Source organism: Protopterus annectens, chromosome 13.part0 (genome assembly GCF_019279795.1).
Source record: "Protopterus annectens isolate FY-2018-M chromosome 13.part0, PAN1.0, whole genome shotgun sequence".
Taxonomy (NCBI): Eukaryota; Metazoa; Chordata; order Ceratodontiformes; family Protopteridae; genus Protopterus; species Protopterus annectens.
The window spans coordinates 1,323,098,229-1,323,122,895 of NC_056747.1; the positions used below are offsets into that span (position 1 = coordinate 1,323,098,229).

The window sequence follows — 24,667 nt, forward strand, 5'->3', positions numbered from 1 at the left end:
TTCACAGAACAAGGGGGAGCATATTTTGCATTCCTTGGACATACACAGACAACTAAGATTCTACTTAAACAGGACCAAATCTCTAAGAAAGTCTGAGCAACTACTGGTGGCATTTGCTGCAGGATCAGAGGGGAAGGCTATATCAAAGCAGACTATTTCTAAGTGGATAAGCCACTGCATTCGTTTCTGCTACTTGCATCATGGTAAACCTGTGCCCAAGGGAATCGAGTCACATTCCACCAGGGCTGCCTCTACCTCAGCAGCTTTTCTCAGAGGCGTTCCAACCAAAGACATTGTAGAAGCTGCTACTTGGAGCTCTGTTCATACTTTTACAAAGCATTATCATTTGCCTCCCTTCTCTAAGTCCAGAGCAGGCTTTGCCACTGCAGTTCTGCAGGGCCTTATAGCCACTCCTAATGCTATTTAGCTCCATCCTCCCATCCATAGCTTTGGGATTCTACCCAAATGTAATGACTGAAACAGTGAAACACGAAGAACATAGTACAGTTGTGTACACTTAACATAAATGTAGATGTTTGAGTGTATTCACTGTTGCAGTCTGGGTTACCCACCCGCCATCCCCCTTTTTCTAGAACTTCTCTTTCCTTCACTATATTCTAAAGCCTTGGTGGTGTATTTGCTTTTAGATGAAGGTAAAGTTTATGTTGCTAAAAGTGCATTTATTTATATATTGCTGTTTATATATTTAAATATATATATAGGTTCATAGGTTCATACTAGGCTATCTGCCCTAGGGCATTTATAAGCCTAGCCAGTGTGTGTTTGGCTTTCGCCACCCATTTTAAATTAATTTTGCTATGCCCTTTTTCGAGGTTAGTATACTGTGCCTCTGTCTAACAGTGACAGAAGTGATACCCGGGGTAATCCTACGATCTCCCATCCACTCAAGATTCCTCTTGAAGAGAGTCAATGAGGGACTCTGCCTAACCTGGACTGGGATTTTATTCCAGAGTGAAGGGAGCCTCTGGGTTATGAACCTGTCCCTCCAGCATGTCCTATTTATTTCAGTACTGAGGTTCAAGTCTCTCGAGCGCGTAGCTTGATGGGATTTGGATTTTCTGAGGTGCAGCATGTCCATTAATTCCGGGTTGGACATGGCTTTATACGTCAGGCACAGATCGCCTCTGAGCAGGCAGTATGCCACTGAGTAGAGCTGGAGTTTCTTTAACCGGGCAGCATATGGCATCTGTTTGAGCCCTTTGATCCTCTTGGTGAGGTACTTTTGGGGTCTTTCCAGTTGCTGCAGGTGTCTGGTAAGGTACATCCCAAAAGGGGCAATGTACTCAATTATGGGCCTGATGAGGGATGAGTAAAGAGGCACGATGACCTCTGCTGATCTAGATGTGAATCCCTTCATGATTAGGTGGGCTATATAAAATGTTTTTCTAACCACTTTGGCCACGTGGTTGTCAAATGAGAGATTGCTATCAACTTGGGTCCCCAGGTCCCTAATGACTTCTTCTGTACTTAATGGATTACCACCTATGTAGTAATTTGTGGGCACTTTCTTTTTGCCAAAGGGGATGACTGTACACTTTTTGGCGTTTAGCTTGAGGCCATGGCTCTGGCACCAGTTGTCTGTTTCTTTGAGGCCCTTTTGGAGGATGCTTGTCGGCTGGAGAGTCGATTATGGCGCCCAGTTTGCAGTCATCTGCAAACTTAGTCAGCCACAGTCCTTCCATGTTGGCCTGTACCTCTGAGAAATATATACCGAACAAGAGAGGTCCCAGGACTGAGCCTTGTGGGACGCCACTTGTAACTGGTTTTGGAGTCTGGCATGGCTCCAGCAATTCTAACCATGTGAGTTCTGTCCTTGAGCCAGTTTGTAACCCATCTAGTGACATAGGGGTTTATATTTAAGCTGTTGAGCTTATCTATAATGCCCGAGTGGGGTATTGTATCAAAGGCTTTTGCGAGGTCCAGGTAGGCTGTGTGGACCACCTTCCCCTCGTCAATGGCATTGGTGACTGTTTCAAAGAAATCGACCAGGTTTAAGAGGCAGGATCTGCCCTTAAAGCCGAACTGGGTAGGATCCAGTGTCTGTAGGTCCCCAATATCTTTATTTATGAGGTCCATGATGATCCTTTCCATAGCTTTGCAGACCAAGCTAGTCAGGCTTATGGGGCGATAGTTTCCAGGATCCCTTTGTGGAGAGGGACCACTGTTGCTGTACGCCACTCTTTGGGTACATATCCTGTAGTAAGGCTGAGACTGAACAGTAGTTTTATGTTTGGGTTTAGCTCTTCTTGGAGTTCATGTAGGATGCAGCCCGGGACACCGTCTGGTCCCATTGATGCTGTGTTTTTTGCTTTGGAGAGGGCGGCTCTTACCTGAGCATCTGGGATGTCAGGGGGGCAGCACTCTGCTGGGATAGATATTTGCCCTTTTGATGGGGAGAAGTTTGCGCTGAACCTGTCAGCTAGGATGTTGGGAATGTCTGTGGGTTCGGTGTATTTTTTGTCATTTTGTACTAATTCTGAGCATATCTGGGAATTCCCACCCAGGTTCGTAACATAACTAAAGAAAGCCTTGTGATTATCCTTAGTGTCCTGTGCAGTTTTTCTCTCAAAACTGGCCTTAGATGATTTTATGAGTGCCCTTAGTTTTTGGCTAATACTGATCAGAGATGCCTTCCCTTTTTGGGATTTTGCTCTATCATGTAGTAGCTTCCTCCTCCTATTGTATAAGTTTATTTATGGCTGGGGTAAACCAGACAGGACGTCTGCCTTTGGAGGATTGGGTCTTGGTTTTATTTGGGATTGCATGATCCATGCATTCCTGAAGGTGTTCATAGAATGCGTTTATAAAGGATTCTGCAGTCTGGGCCGTATTTTCCACAGGCCCGGGGGCTTTGAAGGATTCCACCTCGGTTTTGAGGAGTGTGAAATTTGCTTTAGAGAAGTTTTTCACTGTGGTTTTCTGGGCAGGGGGTGGGGTCGGGATGTGAATATCCAGTGAGATTAGTTTATGGTCTGATCTTACCAGTGAGGGATACACTTCTGGTCTGGAGCATAGTCTCTGCATGTTGGTGATGATCAGGTCCAGTATGTTTTCCCCTCTTGTGGTAACAAGTTGTTCCATAGCATTTGAGTTTATAAATTACCTTTGGGCTAGGGTGTTGGAGCTAGAGTAATGCTCCCAGTCTATGTTTGGGTAGTTGAAGTCGCCCAATATAATGGTGTTTGGAGAGACCTTCATATTTTCCAGTGTTCTCAGGAAAGGCAGTGTGGGGTTCCTGTGTTTGGGAGAGTGGTCTGTAGCAGGCTATAAACTGGAAGGCAGTTTTACCCACTGTTAGTTGCACATGGATAGTCTCTGATGCTTCGTGCTGTGCCACCAACCTGGAGGTGTGGGTATCTTTGACGAATATTGATACTCCCCCTCCTTTTGTGGTTCGGTCCAAGTTTTGGGGCCAAAAAGCATGGTATGAGGTATAACCTGGTAGTGCTGGGGTGCTCTCGGGAGTCTTGAACCAGGTTTCTGTTACTGCACAGATATCGATGTTCTCCATGCTAAGGAGAGTTTCAAGTGTGTGCATCTTGAGGTTTAGACTTCTGGTGTTGAGTAGCATTACTCTTAGTTTCTTATCCCTTGTGATACCTATGGAGGTGGGTTTGTCTTTTGAGCCTTGCCTAAAAAAGGCACTATGGGGGTAGCAAGAGCCTTTGCCAATGTCCGAAAGCCCAGGGGTGACAGGTGCAAGCTGTCCCTAGCGAATCATCGTGGCTTGTCGACCATGTCATACCAGGCTGACAGGCACTGGATCCCCTTTGAATGACACCAATACTTTAGCCAATTATTGAAATTGATCATCTTATCTTCATATTGTGGCATCGTTCTTGGTGAGGGTAAGATGCTACTCAAGGTCAGGGTCATACCGGCCTGGGCTACATGCTCAAGAGAGCTCCTCTGTCTCTCTTCATGTAGTCCAGGGGGAGGTACGTCTCAGGTCATTCACACCAGCATGGACAATGACCGAGTCATATTTGTACTTGCCTTGGAGTGACCTGAGTGCTTGTGTTATGTGGCGGATCCTAGCGCCCGACAGGCAGCTCACCGTGACCTTCTCCTTGTTCAGCCTGGTGAGCGGGACATCAGTGTGCCTGACGATAGAGTCACCTATTACAAGTGTATCAGGTGTGTTGTTTAGCCTTAAGGGCTGTGACTGTTTGGCACACTGGCTTTTATGAGCTATGTGTTGCATGTGCTTTGTTTTGGGGTAGCGGTTGCTTGGGTGTCTGCTTTGGAGGTCTCTGCTGCTTAGGCAGATTTTTATTTAGAGCCTCCGAGTATGTTTTTGTATGTTTGTGTTTGGTTTGCTGTCATGGTAGGTCTGTGTGAGACTGGAATTGTAGTGAGTGTGGTTTCCTTCTCCTCCTGACTGGTTACGCCAGTACTGAGTTGAGAGAGCTTAGCCTCCAATTTGGCTATATGGTTGCATTTCTCACATGTGTTGAAATTTGTTGGGAGGAGGAGAGGGTTGTCTCTGTACATGAGGCAGTTGTAACATTGCCTCAAGATTCCCAGATTCACCAGCTGGACCGGAGAGGAGATTGACATCTGACCTTTGGACATGCTAGAATAGTATTGGGTATTCCTTTATAATTGAAAAAAAGGGCCAATGGGGAACAAGGTACTCAATGGGTGTTTGTGAGGGTGTAGTGCTTTTAATTTTTAGTGCTGACTTAGTGAGCAAGTGCCAGGTAACTTAAATGCAATGTGTTACAGGTAACTTAAATGCAAAAACAACAAACAGTAACTTTCTTTCAAGTGAAACAAGGAAATAAGTACAGTAAGCAATGCAGATATCACTAGGGATCCACAGAAGCGCTGAAAAGCCATGTTTTACGTGGAATTAACGTTTCAGGGAAATATGCAAACAAGCATACAAACAAAGCTAGATTCAGCAGGCCTGGATCTAGTCTATGCTACAGCAAACAAGGTGTACCAATTTCAGTAAGAAGCAGTTCAAATATGCAGGCACTATAAGCCTTTAACCAGAAATTCCCAGCTCAGAAGGGCAGAGTCCAGCCTCTCCTCCCACAAGAGTGCAGACCACGAACCCTCTTAATGTAAAATAACTGGCCTGAAGCCCAAGTGCTTAAACCAGAATTAATACACTTTTAGAATAACAGACACTGAGCCCTCAATCAGCAGTTCCCAACTTAGAAGGATGTAAGCTACCTGTTCTGCCACTACAGTGCAGACCACAAACCTTAATGTAAAACAACTGGGCTGAAGCCCAAGTGCTTAAACTAAAAGGCTTAGAATGAGTTACACCTAGCAGTAATAAATACAATTGAGTACTTTTAAGATGACGCAAAAGCAAAATAAAGTAGGAAGAAACACAAATACAGTAAAAGCAGATAACATTTTTTTTTATATATATACATTTTTTTGCTCTCCACTTGGGGGGGGGGGGGGGGGCACCTGCCATCTAGGGCAAGAAAAACTGAAGAAAATGGCATTGGCTGCATGTTTTTATACCCCTGATGTCATGGAAGAGGAGACAGCAACCGACGCAGGACCCAAGACTTTGATATTCAGGCCAACTGAGGGCAACCTTCCAGCAGATTACCCAAATGTAATGACTACAACAGTGAATACACTCGAACATCTACATTTGTGGTAAGTGTACACAACTGTACTTTCTCATGTGTGCAGAGGAAACACTGTTAGCCTTATTTTTCAGACCAGGTTCTATGCATAACATGTCTTTTATATTACTAGTTCGCTTGAAGGTAACTGTAGGATGTTCTTCGTGTTTCACTGTTGCAGTCATTACATTTGGGTAATCTTGCTGGCAGGTTGCCCTCAGTCAGCCTGAATTCCAACGTCTTGGGTCCTGCATCAGCTGTCTTCGCCCCTTCCGTGACGTCAGGTTGTCAGGGGTATAAAAGCAGCCGCCGACGCCTTTTTCTTTAGTCTTTCTTGCCGCGCGGTGCCCAAAGCAGAAGCAGTTTGCAAGTGCCGGTCGACCGACTCCTGAGATTTTCGAGTTTGAATTTCAGATCCGAAGTCTTCTATAAAACTAAGTACCCCGTTGGGGAAACTTTTTTCTTGCTCCAGAACCGATGTCAGAAAAAGTTAATTGTATTTCTTGTGGGAAGCAAATACCTCATAAGGACTTTCATTCTTACTGTATTCCTTGCCTAGGCCCTAATCGTAATTTTCTGGGTTGTCTGTTTTGTGCTAGATTTAACCAACGCACTATTAAGCGTCAGTATGATTTTGCTTTAAACTACTTTGGACGCAGATTTAATTATCCAGAAATGTCGTCGGAAAGCCATCTGGCTGCCGGAGTTCACAAAAAACGCAAAGAAAAAGAAAGACAGCCGAGGCCCAAAACCAACGACGAAGCTTCTAAGCCAGTCGCCGGTTCGCTGGTTCTCGGTGAGGCGCTTTCGCAGCCCCTGACGACCGCTACTTCGCAGGCCACTACAGACTCCCATGTGGAGTCGGCCATGCCGCTGGAAACTCAAGGTATTAGAGCGTCGGACGCTGATCCTTCAGATGGGTCCGGAGCCACTGAGCAGGCACCGGCTTCTGAGGGTGTATTCAGACCCAAACATCTATACATTAAACTGACTTCAAAGGCAAAGACTAAAGCACCTTCAAAGGCAAATAAGCAACCTCAACAGCAACGTGTACAGGCCTCCATGCCCAAAAATCAGATGCTCAAAATGGCCGAAGACTTGATTACCTTGATCATGGGTTCCCATCCCCCTCCTGATAAAAGGCCTAGGCAGGAGACTATGAATCTTCAGATCAGGTTTCCATTTCTTCTGATTCCTCTTCTGATCAGGAATATTTTTCCCCCCTATTAGGATTCTGATGCTGAAGAATCTATACCTTCAGCTTCTCCTCCTGAGGACTTTTCTTTTGGGGAAACCTTACCATGAGGGAGCATTTTCACAGGGAGAGCCAAGATTTTTGAGCCTAAAAAGAGGCTCAGGGATTTCCTGTTACTACCAAAGCACAAGCCACTAGCCATCCCTCCTGTGTTAGACATTGTAGATGATGTGTTTTCGGAGTCTAGCCTTACCCCTGACTCCTTACTTCCAGCTCCTGTTAAGCCTGACAGATATTACAGGGTTCCTGACTCACATAAATTCTTTTTTAAAAACTCTGCTGCAGACCCAGAAACTAATTCTCAGGGTCCCAAGGGAGTTAAGGCTTCCGCTGCAAAAACCCTACCCCTTCTGACAGGGATTCTAGGGCACTGAATAGATGGGGGGAAAAAGGTTTACACATCTGCTACCTTGGCTATAAGGGCTTTAAACTGTCAGTTTCATATGCTCAAATATCAGCAACATGTCATGGCATTGCTTAAACAGAAAATGTTGTTAAACTCTGAATGTGCAGAAAACAAGGAAATGCAGAATATTTTGCATGCAGCTGAACAAGTTGGAAAGCATACTTTGCAATGTGGTTTAGATTCTTTAGAGGCCTCCTGCAGGGCCGCAGTTATAGGTTCTGTAATTATAAGGCATGCTTGGTTAAAGGAACAAAATCTGCCTGATCATGTTAAAGTTAAATTATTAGATGCACCTTTACAGCATGATTCTTTGTTTGGTGTTAAGGCCAAAGAGGTGATAAAGAAAATGGAGGACAAGGCTAAATCTATGCAAACGGTCAAAGATTTCTTACAAGTACAGCCACCTAAGTTTAGTAGACACTGGCCAACAAAGAATTGGTCCTTTCCTGTGTCAGACCTCAAAGGGGCAGACCCAGACGCCCAAGAGGCAGATCCCAGGCACAGGGTTCATACAGGTAAAAGCAATGGGGTGCTTCTACCTCCAAAAGTGGAGAAGACAAATCACAGCCTTACAGGAGTCCCATTGACTTCCCCCCTAACTGCACCAAGCACTTATTTCTTGGAAGCACTTTTAGGGGGGAAATTAGCACTTTTTTCTCAGAATTGGCACATTATAACCCAGGACAAGTGGGTTCTAAATATGTCACAAGGCTACAAGTTCCATTTCCATACCCTGCCAAAGGCAAACTGTTGGCCAGATCTGCCAAAAAATCAATGGGCATAGGCACAAAAACAAGTCGCATCCCTCATGGACATGAGGGCCATTCAGCAAGTGCCAGAGCAAGAGCGGGGACAAGGATTTTACTCAAGACTGTTCTTGGTACCCAGAAAGGACAAGGCCTGGAGGCCAATACTGGACCTATCGATTCTGAATACATTCCTGAATATACCAAAATTCAAAATGTTGACTTTGCAGCAGCTACTGCCCATGCTGGGCAAGAACACTTGGCTTGTAACTTTAGACCTAAGAGGCATACCTGCATGTCCCAATCAGACAAATATGCAGAAGATACCTCAGATTCAAGACTGGCTCAATGCATTACCAATTCTCTGCACTGCCCTTTGGCTTATCTACTGCACCCAGGGTCTTTACAAAGTTCCTGGCACCAGTAATTGCATTCTGCAGACAAAGAGGAATGGAAATATATCCTTACTTGGACGACTGCCTAATTCAAGCAGAGAACAAGGACATCCTCCTACAGCATCTGGCGTTTGTGAAAAAACTTGAAACATGCCTAGGGTACACAGTCAACGAAAATAAATCAAAACTAATACCCTCTCAAGAGATAGTATTCCTGGGTGCAAACTTAAATACAACTGCCCAGATGGCTTATCTCACGCCAGACAAACGAAGGCAACTGACTACCTACTTCAAAATGTTAGCAACAAAGGCCCAGTTATCTGCAAAAAAATTTCTGCAGGCTTTGGGCTTCATGGCATCCTGCATCCTACTAATTCCATATGCAAGACTGCATATGAGGAAACTTCAATGGTACCTTAAAAGTGTTTGGACTCACCATTGCCACAGCCTGGAAACATTATTACTCTCATTCCCTGCCTGCAACAGGAGTTTCGATGGTGGGCAAAGGCTTGTCACCAAAACAAGGGACAGCTGTTCACATTACCTCCAGCCAGGCAAACGCTAACAACAGATGCGTCAGATTATGCCTGGGGGGCCCACACAGCAGGAAGATGCATTCAGGGAATGTGGACCTCAAACCAAATGCATCTACATATCAATCAAAAAGAGAAGCTAGCTGTTCAAAATGCCCTGACAGCATTCAAGGACCTACTTCAACCAGGACAACTACTGATCAAGACAGACAACACCACGGTCATGTGGTATATAAACAAGCAGTGGGGCACACATTCTTACCCCCTTTGCAGACTAGCCATGACTTTGTGGGACACAGCATTGACTTACCAAGTATATCTGCAGGCACAATTCCTGCCAGGAAAGAAAAATACTCTGGCAGACAAACTAAGCGGAAACCTCATGGATCCCCACGAGTGGCAGCTGGATCCACAAGTCTTCAGCATAACAAGGAAATGGGGATGCCCGGACATAGATCTATTTGCCTCCCCTCACAACCACCAACTAAAGAGATTCTGCACAAGGATTTATCATAGACAAGCATGGAAAATGGACGCCCTATCCCTCAGCTGGAAAAACCTATCAGTATATGCTTGCTAGCCAACTACCTCCTAGCTCCTCTGGTCCTGAAAGTAGCACCCCTAGAAACCTACTCGCGTTCAGCTTCCAACCAGTCGCCACTTCACTTATCTGTATCTTGATCAAAAAATTAAAACCCACTACACTTTCTGCTGATCAACTCCCTGCCGAGTACCTACAAAAATCAGCTGATGCTATTGCTTACCCCATCTCAATACTAATCAATCGAACCATAGTAGAAGCTAAAATTCCCAGCATCTGGGAAATATCCTATGTAATCCCACTTCACAAAGAAGGCAGCTCTACTGAATTCTCCAATTATAGGCCAATAGCTATACTCTCTACACTTGCAAAGATTATGGAAAAATGTATTCATAGGAAACTCATGTACCGCCTAATCCAGAATCACCTTATGGCAGACACTCAGCATGGCTTCCGTCCTCATCACAGCACTACTTCAGCCCTCCTAGCCTTTACCAACACCATAAACCATAATCGCAACAATAATTATATATCTTCAGCCCTTTTCTTGGATCTTTCCAAGGCATTCGATATGGTTGATCACCAACTTTTAATCCACACCCTGCAAACATTCTGTCTAGATACTGGAGCCCTTCAATGGTTTCAGTCCTACCTGAATGATCGACAGCAGGCTGTCTTCTGGCAGAACGAACTCTGTAACCTTCTACCTAACACCCTCGGAGTACCACAAGGCTCTATACTAGGGCCCTTGCTGTTTTCCATCATCATTAACTACCTTTATACTGTCATCCCAAAAGTCAGCTGTATCCAATATGCTGATGACTCTACTCCGATTTGCTCAGCCACATCTCTAGTAGAGTTGTGGTCAGCTACCCAGACCACCTTTAATACAATAGAAAACTGGCTTTCTGAACATCGTCTGATCCTAAATCCCAAAAAAACTAAAATGCTGTTATTTTCACCAACACGTAGGTCTACTGCTTTCACCTTTACCATAAAATCAAATGATGGCACAATAATCTCCCCTGACACCTCTACAAAACTATTAGGTGTCATCATAGACAATAATCTAAAATTTGACCTACATGTTAACCAAACTATCAAAACCATCCATAAAAAACTAGGGTCACTTTACAGAATAAAAGCCTTCCTAACACCTCCAGCTAAAATTGCCATAGCTCGCTCTCACCTTCTTTCAACCCTTCTGTATGCATCCCCTCTACTCTCGAATTTAAACAAGACTGTCCTTAAACTCTCAATTTGCTACAACCACATTGCCAGGTTTGCCACTGGGCTGCCTTTTAGGACACATCATTGCATCAATCTAAATCAGCTTGGGTGGCTTGAACTACCCAGCCTAATCCAGTATAACCAACTGATTATGGCCTATAAAATCCTCTATAATCCGGACAATACTCCTGCACTTAAAAATATTATCACCCCCTTTAACAATCCTAGACCGCTTCGATCCTCTAACAAACTACTAATTCAGACTAGCAAACTTAATAACACAGCCGGTGATTCTCTCTTTGCAAACTCTGTAAGTAGATCCTGGAACTCCAGCTGATATTACCTTACTTTCCACCTTAGGTCAATTAAAACTAGACTCAAACCTTTGTCACTTATCTGGCTATGTCAATGTATCAAGCCTGGCTTAACTCTCTGTAGAATGTGTAAAAATCTGTTAACCAGTTTACTGTGTAATTTAATTTAATCCTGACTTGCGCTCAGGATTAACTGTAACCTGTGGAACTTGTTTAACTTGCTTACTTATGTAATCTCTTTAAATAGTCTGTTTGTAATATGTAATGCTGGTATTATGTAATGCTGTATCTGCTTACCCTTGGAGCTTTTCTCTCAGGGCCTCCGCTGAAAATGGACATGCATCCAGTCGGACTATCCCGGTCAACAAATGTAAAATAAAAATAAAATAAATAAAAATATGCCTTTCCCCGTCTGCCTCTCCTCCCCAAGGTACTCCTAAAGGTCAGACAGGAGAAGCCAAAGATGATACTGATAGCACCAGACTGGCCCTGCCAGCACTGGTACCCAATATTAAGGAACTTGTCTTAATGCCCAGCTTGGACCCTACCTCAAGTACCGCATCTACTGTCCCAGCAAAACAATCAGATCCTTGACAGCCAGCTCAGGACTTGAAACCTGGCAGCATGGCAGATAATGTAGTCCTACAAAACACACCTCTCAGTAGAGCTGTGATAGATGTCATTTTGGAAGCCAGAAGGCCTAGTACTAGAAAATCTTATGCTGGAAAATAGAAGAGATTCTGTGCTTGGAACCAGGCACAAGGAACAGATACAGCTGTGCCAAATATTCCTCAGATTTTACAATACTTAACTGAGATGCTGGACAAAGGCCTATCTTTCTCATCTATTAAAATTCATGCCTCTGCCATTTCGGCTCATTACAATGCAAAGCCACCAGTCTTTTCTCATCCCTTATTAAAACAGTACCTCAGAGGAGCCAAAAATTTAAGGCCTCCAAGGAGATCACCAATGCCTGCATGGGACCTCAACTATGTCTTGGAAAAACTCACCCTGCCTCCTTTTGAGCCAGCTGCTACTGATATAAAGTTTTTATCTTGGAAAACCGCTCTGCTCCTAGCAATAACTTCTGCAAGACGAGTTTCAGAGCTACAGGCACTCATGGCTGTGGAACCTTTTATCATTTTTTATCCGGACAGGGTCTCCCTGAGGACAAACTCAACATTTATGCCTAAAGTGGTATCCAGTGTGGCTCTTAACCAAACCATTCATCTGCCAACCTTTTATCAAAATCCACAGAACAAGGGGGAAAGAATTCTGCATTCTTTGGACATACACAGACCACTTGGATTCTACTTGGACAGAACCAAAGTTTTCAGAAAGACAGAGCAATTACTAGTGGCATATGCTGCAGGATCACAAGGAAAGGCTATCTCAAAGCAGACTATTTCAAAGTGGATAGGCCACTGCATTCGTTTCTGCTACTTATACCATGGCAAGCCAGTGCCAAAGGGCATTAGGCCACATTCAACCAGAGTTGCAGCCACTTCAGCAGCCTTTCTCAGGGGAGTACCATCCAAGGACATTTTAGAGACTGCTACTTGGGAGTTCAGTGCACACCTTTACAAAGCACTATCATCTGCCACTCTACTCCAAATCCAGGGCAGGCTTTGCCATTGCAGTTCTGCAGGGTCTCATAGCCGCTCCTAATGCTGTTTAGCTCCAGCCTCCCAACCATAGATTTGGGAATCTACCCAAATGTAATGACAGCAACAGTGAAACACAAAGAACGTAGTACAGTTGTGTACACTTACCATAAATGTAGATGTTGTGTATTCACTGTTGCAGTCCAGGTTACCCACCCGGCTTCCCCCCTTTTCTTCTGATGGAACCTATCTTTCCTTCTCTCATTCATACAACCTATGTGGTGTATTTGCTTGTGGATGAAGGTAAAGTTTATTTTGCTGCATGTTATTTTATATATAGATATAAATTGTGACTACCCTTTTTGGGGGCACCTGACATCGGGGTCAAGAAAAACTAAAGAAAATGGCGTCGGCTCCTTCTTTTATACCCCTGACGACCTAATGTCAGGGAAGGGGCGACGACAGCCGACGCAGGACCCAAGACTTTGGAATTCAGGCCGACTGAGGGCAACCGGCCAGCAGGATTACCTGAATGTAATGACTGCAACAGTGAATACACTTGAACATCTACATTTATGGTAAGTGTACACAACTGTACTTTTCTCATCTGAAATGTCTTTCCAAGTGAGTTGTCACTTCTTAGTATCTTCCAGTTTTGCTTAATATCACATATCCTATACACATTGTTACTGTAACGTAACATTACCTTAGATTTTTTTGCCATACTTACTAGATGGCTTCAGCTCATCTCCTTGCTGCTCTTTATTATCAGAAAACCGTGGTCTAGCCCTTGCTTCCCTGTTAGTATACTGTTAGCTTTTTCTAAATTTTCCTTTGGGTACCCCTTTTTCTTAAGATGTTTATTTAGTACATCTATTTCTTTGTGAAACTCATTGTCTGTGCACAGCCAAGAAACTCTGTATCCTTGCCCTTGCATAATGTTATGAAAAGTATGCTTAGGATGCATACTATATGCATTCAAACAATGATTTCTCCAGCATTGTTTCTTATGCAAGGTGGTGTTTATCTTGCCAGTTACATTTTTATTTAGTGCTTGTAGAATTATTTGTTTGATGAACTAATTTTTGTATGTAATGCATTATTTATTGTGTGGAGCTTTTCTGTCTTGGCCTCTGCTAAAAAGTACTTTCCTAGTTTAAAATAAAATAAGTAACAAGTGGTAAATTAATAGTGCCACTGTGTGTGTGATTGTGAGAAAGGTTTCTGTTTTGCTTATCAGTGTATTTAATTTGGAAATAGCTTTGTTAGCCTTTTAAAGTATTATCAAGAGTACAACACACATATGTACTACTGGAAATTAGACATTGTTTCTGTTGTATTAATACCTGAGGAAAATCTGTATTGCATATTTAGCTGTTAGATTATTACACTTGTACGTATATTTCAGTATTAGTTCTCATTCTGTGCCATATTTTGTGTGTGTATCTCTGTTGTGAAGTTGTCAGGCATCCTGTGTCAGTCATCCGTGACTGTACCAAGGTTTCCTAAAATTATGTTGGGTGTCTTGCATTACAGTTAAGGGGCGTGTTAGACTTAGCTGATATTCCTTTGTTCCCCTTAGTAGTTTGGGCCAGGATTATCTTGGGTTGCTTTTGATTTTTGCTCATTTTCTTGTCTGCCATTAGCAAAAACTAAACTGTAGAGCTACCATCCCATTTCACTTTGGGCTGCATTGCCACTGGCACTCCTTCTGAGGTGGCAGCCTTTTGACAGGAGCTGCTTGAATGTCTGCCATTGCAGATACCTTGTCATTGAATGTTACTTTGTGATTTAAAATGCTTTGAGAATTAATTTTGTGTTGAGTACCATATGTAACTTCTGTTTCTCAATCATTTATTGCAAAAAAAAAAATCCAGATTACATATGAAAACATGTGTGTGTCACACACTTGAATTTTTATAATGCTTTATTGGGGTAGGATGTCTTGGGTGCATGTTTAATCTTTCAGGAGGTTTGTTGTGGTGTTGGGAAAAGATGTCGTGGATGTGTGTTACAGCCTGTAGTAGTATTGGTTTGTTATGAAATGCACTCTTCTGCAGTGTGTAATATGTCAAATCCATCAACAGGATTTTGGGCTGTTTCATTCTTTCCCTAACAAAATATAGTTAGTTTACAGCTTTTTGCTTTGCAGGTGTGTCCAGATTAAGTAGCAGGATTTTTATTTTGCCATTCTGAGTTCTGCAACAACTTACTGGGTAGAAAAGATGTGACTCTGTTAACCGCTAAGGTAGAAATTAGTAATACAGTGAGCTGCGATGGTGCACGTATTGACTTTAAAGTTGTGTTTTTTTTTTGTATAGCAATCCTCACCGGGCGATGGAGAAGTAGGTAGTTTTTCTCCTGGTCAGAAGCCACACATCTGTGAACATTGTAGTGCTGCTTTTCGAAGCTCTTATCACTTACGCCGACATGTGCTTATACATACTGGTATGTATTCATGTCTTGAAACTATTAAAAACGCACCATGATTAGTTGTGCTTGGAAGGGGAACTGTGGTTATTCTGTTGCTGGGCTTGCATATTTCCTGTAATGCTGACTGCACTGCTGCAGGCTATAGATATTTTATTATGTATGCAGTAACGGATGTCCTATTCCCATGTAGCAGTATTCTTACTGTGGAATTCTCCACCTCAGGTGACCGTGCACTGTTACAGGCTATAGATATTTTATTATGTATGCAGTAATGGATGTCCTATTCCCGTGTTGCAGTATTCTTACTGTGGGATTCTCCGCCTCAGGTGACCCAAATGTCGGTTCTTGTACAAAAGCTTAAGCCTAGTTGCTGTTGGTGCGTGGGATGTCACACGTAGGGCCATAAACCAGGAACCTTAAATGTGACGCCTGCAGGCACAGACCTCAGAACTTTTCTGCTGCAGTTGATTGTCAGATCGATCACATCGCTCGTGTACCTTCAAGACGTCTAAAGCGAAGTACCCCGTTGGGGAATTCTAAAATTTTATTTATCGCTTCAGCTTGGTTTGCTTGCTTATTCTTGGCCAACGTCCAGTAAGAAGGGTAAATGCGGATGTGGACGTCAAATTCCGCATAAGGACTCCCATGACCATTGTGTTTTCTGCTTAGGCCAGGAGTACGACCATAACTCCTGCTCCATCTGCCAATCCTTCATCCCCAAAATGCTTAGAAGCCATCTGGCTGCCCTCAATTTATATCTGGAAAATCAGAGGCTTATAAAGTTAGCGTTAAGGATGGACCCAGAGTCTGCCACCCAGGTGGAACCACCAAGAAAAAAGGCCAAGATTTCACGGCCTTCTACTTCTGCCCCTCTGTCATCGGAAGCCCCACCAACTGCCAATGTAGGGGTTGAGGAACGTCCGCTAGAGATGTCTACTTTGGCATCTCCCCTTGAGGAAGCTTCTTCTGAAGTGCCTGGCGGCACATCCGCAGAGGTTGCTCAGATGTTGGTTATTACTGAAGTTGAGGGGGGAACCAGGCTCCACCAGACGCCTGTCTGGGATACAGGAATCTGAGTCTTCTGCTTTAGGTCACACCCCGGAAACTAGGCCTTCTATCTCTACCACAACTACCCCTTTAAAAAGAAAACAAAAGACCAAACATTTATCTGCCTCTCCTGAGGGACAACCTGACTGGCAATCTTTTACACAGTCCTTGATGCAGGCCTTCATGGCCATTAGGCCCTTGGCCTCCTCACTTTCCGCTATTCCAGTGCTTAGCCCAAGAACTGCCTCAGCAACCTTAATTCTCCCTTCCGTTTTCTCAGGAAGAGGCCTTTTACTCTTCCCCGGATGAGTCTGTGACTTGCTCATTCCAAATATCCTCCCCCCCTGGAATACTGTTCACCAAATGAGGAATCCATAGCGGGAGACTCCTTCCAGAAGACATTATATTTGGAGAGACCATTACTAAAATGAAATAATATTTTAAATGGCATACTTCTGAAATGACAGACTCAAAAAGGATATTTTTGAGTTGTTGCAGGTTGAATCTCCCTCCCCATCAGCCATCCCCCCAGTGATCCTTGCATATCTAGATGCATTTGTATCAGTCTGAAAAAATCCTGATTAGCAGCCACCTGCTCAGAGACCTGATCTTTCTACAAGGTGCCCGATGACCACAAAAATGTCTAGTGAAACCCCCCCCCTTGGTGAACCCTGCTGTGATAGCTGTAGCCCCAGGCAAACAATCTAGACTGATTCCATCCTTGCAACTTTTACCTACTGCCAAGGATAGCAAGATTATAAGCAGACTGGGCAAGAAGGTTTATACTTCTTCCACCCTGGCCTTTAGTGCCATTAATTACAAAACCCGTATGGTTAAGTATACTTTGGATTTGGTATCCCAAGCTTCAACTCCACTCTCCTCCTTGCCTGACTCTTCCAACAAGACAGAAGTAGCATCAAAACTGACCCTGGCATCCCAGGTAGCCAGGCACTCGAATAGGTAAAGTTATGATGTAGCAGAGGCCTCTGCTAGATCTGCTGCATCTCTGTTTCACAGATATTCATGGCTTAGGCTCCAAACATTACCTGAAAACTTCAAATCCAAAATTCTAGATGTCCCGCTAGATCACACCCTCCTGTTTGGTAAACATTCTGCAGAACTGTTTAAGAACCTTCAGGAGAAGAGCAAGGAAGTCCAAGATATTAAACACATTTTGGCATTTCCAATACCAAAATTCTACAGAAACTACTCTGCTAAGACCATCTATGTCAGAAGGACCCCATCCATTGCCCCCCCCCCCCAATCTTCCAGTGGAAATTAGCCAGGAGGCAAACCTCTTCTAGGCATGCCTCTTCTCAGCCTACCTACAGACAGTCCTTTTAGAACAGAAATAATACCAATAATGCATGACTGCCTTGCCCACCTGTCTCTTTCATCCCATCTGTCCCACTCTGTGCCCCTTTGGAAAGTTAACACCTCTGACCGCTTGGTTCTGACTGTAGTGGAAAGGGGATATTTCCTATCTTGGCAGGAAAGGCCCACATCACAGGGCATTCCATTCCCACTCAAAAAACAACTTCAACAAATTCCTCACCTTATCCCAGGACCTGTTGGCTCAGGGAACCATAGAACCTATCCCATCAGACTAGGAAGGAAAAGGATTCTACTTAAGCCTATTCCTAGTACCAAAAAAAGGACAGACCACGGAGGCCAATCCTGGATTTATCTTTCCTAAACCTCTTTCTAAAAGTCCCTTCCTTCAGAATGCTATCCCTCCAAATCCTACTTCCACTACTGCCACCCAGAGAGTTCATGGCCACTCTAGACCTGAAGGAGGACTATCCGCACATCCCCTTACATCTTGCACACAGAAAATACGTATGTTTTGCTGGGCCCTGATGTTCTTCGTGTTTCACTGTTGCACTCGTCACATTTGGGTTATCTGCTTGCAGTAGCCCTCAGTCGGACTGATTGTCAAAGTTTTGGGTCCTGCGTCGGTTGCTGTCTCATCTTCCATGACGTCAGATAGTCAGGGGTGTAAAGCATGCAGCCAACGCCATTACATCAGTCTTTCTTGCTATGCGGTGCCCGAAGCAGAAGCAGTTTGCAAGTGCCGGTTGGCAGACTCCTGAAATTTTCATTTTCGAGTTTCAGAACTGAAGTCTTCAACTAAAGCTAAGTACCCCATTGGGGAAACTTTTTTTCTTGCTCTAAACCGATGTCAGTAAAAGTCAATAATTGTATTTCTTGTGGAAAGCAAATACCTTATAAAGATTTTCATTCGTACTGTATTCCTTGCCTAGGCCCTGACCACGACGTACCTCGCTGTCGGTTTAAACCACGAACTGTTCGTCGTCTGTATATTTTCGCTTCTAAATATTTTGGTACTCTGTTCAATTATCCAGATATGTCTACGGTAAGCCACCCGACTACCGACATTGCAAAAAAATGCAAAGATAAAGACAGAGACAAGCCGCCTACGTCCAAAACTGCCGACGACGCTTCTCCTAAGCTAGTTGCCAGTTTGCCGGTAGTCAGTGAGGCGCTTTTGCAGCCCCTGGTATCTGCTACTTCAGATTCGCAGGCCTCTACTGAGACCCATTCGGAGCCCAGTATGCTGCGAGATGCTTCAACTGTGGAACCTGCGGATGTATCTACCTTGGATGGGTCCGGAGCTGCTGTGCAGGCACCGGCTTTTGAGGGTGTATTCAAGCCTACTGACTTGCTTAGTAAACCGATGCCATCTTCTTCAAGGCCTAAATCTCGAACCAGTACGCATGTTCATGCCTCTATGCTTAAAAAACAAATGATAAGAATGGCTGAACACCTCATTACTTTAATCGGGGGAAGCCAACCTTCCCCCTCTGAGACCTAGGACTGAATTTGCTTATGATACTTCTGACCAGGAGTCTGAAAATTCTGTTTCCTCTGGCCAGGATTTACCCTCATCACCTATGAGGATTCTGATGCAGAGGGATTCTATTCCCTCTGCTTCTCCCCCAGAGGATTTTTCTTTTGGTGAAACCTTGCATACTCTTAGGGAGCATTTTCACTGGGAAAGCCAGGATTACTTTGATTCTAAAAAGAGGCTTAGGGATTTCTTACTCCAGCCCCAACACAGGCCTTTAGCTATTACTCCTGTGCTAGACATTGTTGATGATACCTTGTCGGAATCTAGCTTGGCTCCTGACTCTTTACCTCCTGCTCCCGGAAAACCTGATAGATATTACAGAGATGTCCTTCAAGGATGCATCTGCAGTCTTAACAAATGGGTTGTCCTGTCGTCAGGCAGCCCTTCGGTCGGCCGGATTCCAAAGTCTGGGTCTGGCTTCGGCTGGTGTCGCACTTCACCCGATGTCATTGCGGCAGTTATTCGGGTATAAAGGCATCAGCCGACGCCATTTTCCCCAGTCTTTCTTGCCGCGTGGCGCCCGAAGCAGAAGCTGTTAGCAAGTGCCAGTCGGTCAGATCCAGATATTACTACTACCGAATACTACTTCGAAGACTTCTGTAAAGCTAAGTACCCCGTTGGGGACTCTTTCTTGCCTCAGCCGATGTCAGAGAAAGTTAATAACTGTTTATCTTGTGGGAAACAAATACCTCATAAGGATTTCCACTCCTATTGCATACATTGTTTAGGCCCAGACCACGACGTAGCAGCTTGTCTAGCCTGTGCTTCTTTTAACCGACGGACGCTTAGACGTCGCTCAGACTTTGCTGAACAGATTTTTGGCTCCGATTTTGCCTACATTATACCGTCGGATCCTCCGACTACGCAAATAACCAAAAAACGCAAAGAAAAGGACCGACAGTCGCGGTCCGTGGTTTCGGCCGAAACCGCGGTTAAGCAAACCACGAGTGTCTCGGTTTCGGCCGAAACCGAGCAAGCGGTTCTTTCTTCAGCCGAAAACTTACCTTCTACCGAGGCCTCTTCTAACCTGGTAGAAACGGCTTCAGAAATCCAACCTTCTGTTGCGATTTCACAGGATTTATCAGACACCATTCCCCTAGATATTTCTACCCCTGCACGTGGAGCTGCTAGGCCTCCTCCAGCTATGTCTATTAAGGCCTTTGCCAGGGCTAAGGCAGCCAAAGCATCAAAACCTGTGCCTGCCAAGCCCCCCTCTCATAGGCCCAGCTCCAGTTCCCATATGCTGTCTTTGGCAGAGGATCTCATCTCCTTAATTCGTGGAGCCCAGCCTCATCCAGACAGGGCCTCTCTCCCTCCTCCAGAAAAAAGGCCTAGAGCAGAGCCCCCTGAGCCAGTAGCCACAGATGATTCCTCGGATGACTCAGATCATTCAGATCCTCCAGAGGCTTCTTATTCTCCTTACGAAGACTCTGATGCTGAGGAGTCCATCCTTTCAGCCTATCCTCCTGAGGAATTTTCCTTTGGGGAAACCTTGCATGCTATGAGGGAACAATTTCAGTGGCAGGGCCAAGATTTCTCAGACTCTAGGAAAAGGCTTAGGACCTTTCTACACTTGCCACAGCATAGGCCTTTAGCTATACCTCCAGTCCTATCTGTTGTTTATGATGCATTTAATGATGTTTGCACTGCTCCTGATACTTTACCTCCGGCCCCTGCTAAGCCCGATAGGTACTACAGGGTCCCGGACACTCATCTCCACTTATATAAGGCTCCTTTTGCAGATCCAGAGACTATCTCCCAGGGCCCTAAAGCTGTAGCAGCTACTTCTTCTAAAAACCCTCCCCTCTGAAAGGGATTCCAGGTCCTTAGAGATGGGGTAAAAAGTTTACACCTCTGCTACTTTGTCAGCTAGAGCTTTGAACTGCCAATTTCATATGATTCAATATCAAGAGTTTATGCTTGACCAGTTGACTAAAAAACTGTCCTCAGAAGAATCTATAGATAAAAGTATGTTCAAGAAATGTTACATAACATACAGCAGGTTAGTAACCATTCTTTAAAATGTGGCTATGATGCACTGGAGGCTTCCTTTAGATCAGCCATGACTGGCACAGTTATCAGGAGGCATGCATGGTTGAAAGAGCAGGCATTACCAGACCATGTCAAATCTAAGCTTTTGGATGCACCTATGGACAAGGTCAATTTATTTGGTGCCCCCGCACAGCAGGTTCTAAAAAAGATGGAAGAGAAAGCAAAATCTGTGCAAACAGTGAAAGATTTCTTACAAGTTCAACCTCCAAGGTTTAGCAGGAACTGGCCCTCCAAAATTGGTCTTTCCGGACACCTCTAAGGCACAAAGAGGCAGGAACAGGCTCTAGAGGCAGAAACCAATCCAGGGGTGCCTACAGGGGTCGCCAGTGGCAGGGCAACAACCAGCGAGGCACGGATACAGCCACCACCACTACAACAACTCAATCACAGTGACTTGGCGGTGGCACCGCCTACCAGGGAACAACTAGAAGCACCCTTAGGCGGAAAGCTAACATTATTTTCAAAAAACTGGCACTGCATTACAACAGAAAAATGGATTTTGCAGACTATAGACAAAGGCTACAGGTTCCATTTCCATACACTTCCAGGAAAGAAAGGAATGCCAAACCTACCACCTTCTCAAAGGGCAGAAGCTCTAAAACAAATATCTCAATTATTAAGAATGAGAGCTGTGGAAAAGGTACCATTTCTGGAGCAAGGGAAGGGATTTTACTCCAGACTCTTCCTGGTACCAAGAAAAGAAAACAAATGGAGACCTATTCTAGACCTGTCCGCTTTAAACACATTCCTCATTGTTCCAAAATTCAAAATGCTGACCCTACAGCAGCTTCTTCCCATGCTGGGCAAGGAGTCTTGGCTGGTAACTCTCGATCTCAAGGAGGCATACCTGCACGTCCCCATAAGACCAATTTGCAGAAGATACCTCAGATTTCTTGCAGGATCAGAGCATTATCAATTCTCAGCATTGCCCTTTGGCTTATCTACTGCCCAGAGTGTTCACGAAATGCCTGGCATCAGTAATCGCATTGCAGACTTCAGGAATTCAAATTTATCCCTACCTGGACGACTGCCTGATACAAGCGGACAACAAAACAAACTCACAGAAGATTTACAAAGAGTCATCTACCTGCTGCAAGCCCTGGGATATACAGTCAATACAAAAGTCAAGGCTGATTCCATCCCAAAGAATAACCTTTCTGGGTGCAGAACTGGACACATCAAAACAAATGGCATTTCTAACTACAGAAAAGAAAGAGCAACTTCCTCTCTACTTCTTGGCATTAACAAAGCAGAGCCATCTAACTGCAAGAAAAGTGCTACAAGCTCTAGGCTTCATGGCATCCTGCATAATTCTGGTACCTCATGCCAGGCTGCATATGAGAAAGCTACAGTGGTACCTAAAGAATTTGTGGTCTCAGCACAAGCACAGCCTAGAAACCAAAATTCCAATAATCCCATGCCTGAAGCAAGAGTTCTTATGGTGGGCTCATGCCTGTCAATCAAACACAGGACTGCCCTTCTGCAAAAGTCAACCAAGACAAACCATCACGACAGATGCCTCAGACCTCGGTTGGGGAGCACACATAATGGACAAGTGCTTTCAAGGCCTATGGACTGAAGACCAGCTGCATCTGCACATAAATCTAAAAGAAATGATGGCAGTAAAATTGGCAATCCAGGCATTCAGACCTTTTCCCCAAGAAGGCCAGTTGATGATAAGGACAGACAACACCACAGTTATGTGGTACATCAACAAACAGGGAGGCACACACTCATACCCTCTATGCCGGTTGGCACTGGACCTATGGAATGTGGCTCTGAGCTACAACATTCAGTTACAGGCAATTTATGTACCAGGGAAGGAAAACATACTAGCAGACATATTAAGCAGAACTACAACAGATGCCCATGAATGGATGCTGCATCCGGACATCTTCAAAACCATCACAAGAAAATGGGGATTACCACAAATAGACTTGTTTGCATCCCCTTTCAATCATCAGTTGAAGAAATTCTGCACAAGGACTTACCACCCACTTGCTTGGAAGGTGGACTCCCTATCCTTCAGTTGGAAAAACCTGACAGCATACGCATTCCCACCACTACCTTTGATGCACAAGGTGCTTCTCAAAATCAAAGAGGAACGTCCGAGGATCATTCTGATAGCCCCAGCCTGGCCAAGACAACATTGGTATCCACTTCTGAGGAGCATGTCCCGGGGACAAATATGGACACTGCCCCTGATCCCATTACTACTGACACAGAACAGCTACAACATTCTGCATCCGAACTTAAAAACTCTGCAGCTAACTGCCTGGAACATTACATAACAGCAATTAACCCGAATTTATCCCAAAGGGGTTAAAGACATAATCCTGGAGGCTCGTAGGCCTTCAACAAGAAAGAATTATGCAGCAAAATGGAAAAGATATCTCATCTGGAGTACTGCAAAGGGGCAAGATGTGACACTGGTGAACATAGCCAACATCCTGGAGTACTTGGCGGAGCTCTTCCATACAGGCCTGTCCTATTCCTCCATCAAGATACATGCATCAGCTATTTCAGCAGAGTACAGCTTGGATCCTCCTGTCTTCTCGCACCCTCTGCTCAGACAGTTTCTAAGAGGAATCAAAAATGTAAAACCTCCCAGGAAACCTCCATTGCCCGCATGGGACTTGAACTTTGTGCTAGAAAAACTGACTCGACCCCTTTGAACCAGCAGCAACAGCAGAAATACAATACTTATCCTGGAAAACTGCTTTCCTGCTGGCAATAACTTCAGCAAGAAGGGTCTCTGAACTACAGGCATTAATGGCAGTGCAACCCTTCCTAATCTTCCATCAAGACAGAGTGTCCATGAGAACAAATCCTACATTTATGCCTAAGGTGGTATCCAGAGTATCTTTAAATCAGGCTATCCACCTTCCTACATTCTTCCCCAACCCACAGAACAGGGGAGAAAGACTCTTACATACCTTGGATGTACACAGGCAATTACGCTACTACCTGGGCAGGACAAAAAACAAAAGAGCATATGCAGCAGGAAAGGAAGGAAAACCTATTTCTAAACAGACAATCTCCAAATGGATAGGAAATTGCATTAGATTTTGTTACTCCTACCATGGAAAGAAAACTCCAGAGAACATCAGGCCTCACTCCACAAGAGCTACAGCCACTACCACAGCTTTCTTACGAGGAGTGGCTACCAAGGACATTATAGAGGCTGCTACTTGGACCTCCGTGCATACATTTGCCAAGCATTATAACTTACCTTTATACTCTAGATCCCGTGCTGGCTTTGCCACTGCTGTTTTGCAAGGGATCCTAACTACACCATAATCTCTTCTCTTTTCCTCCTCCCCTAGTTTAGCTATGGTATTCTACCTATTTGTTAAGACTGCAGATGCATCCTTGAAGGACATAGTACAGTTTTGTACCTACCATAAATGTAGATGTCCGAGAGGAATGCATCTGCAGTCAGGATTACCCACCCTCCTTCCCCTCTGAGGTACTCCTAGGGTATTTGCCAATCTTCAGCTAGCTTGGGGGGGATCTATTATGGTGTATTTGTTTGTATATATGTACATACATGCTTATTTTATGTGTTTGCTCTCTACTATTTGGAAACTTTGGCATTTATCCAAATTTATATGTCTTGAT

At 44.3% G+C, this 24,667-nt stretch overlaps 1 protein-coding gene across 5 annotated transcripts in view; it reads left to right on the top strand.

The window, feature by feature from the left end:
• Positions 1-24,667, top strand: part of ZNF281 (zinc finger protein 281) — an 849,413-nt gene that overhangs the window by 341,275 nt on the left and 483,471 nt on the right. For all 5 annotated transcript variants that reach the window (XM_044055344.1, XM_044055339.1, XM_044055340.1 and 2 more), the window contains exon 5: positions 14,964-15,090. In XM_044055344.1, coding sequence (XP_043911279.1) covers positions 14,964-15,090 — 127 coding nt within the window. The remainder of the gene's footprint in view (positions 1-14,963; positions 15,091-24,667) is intronic.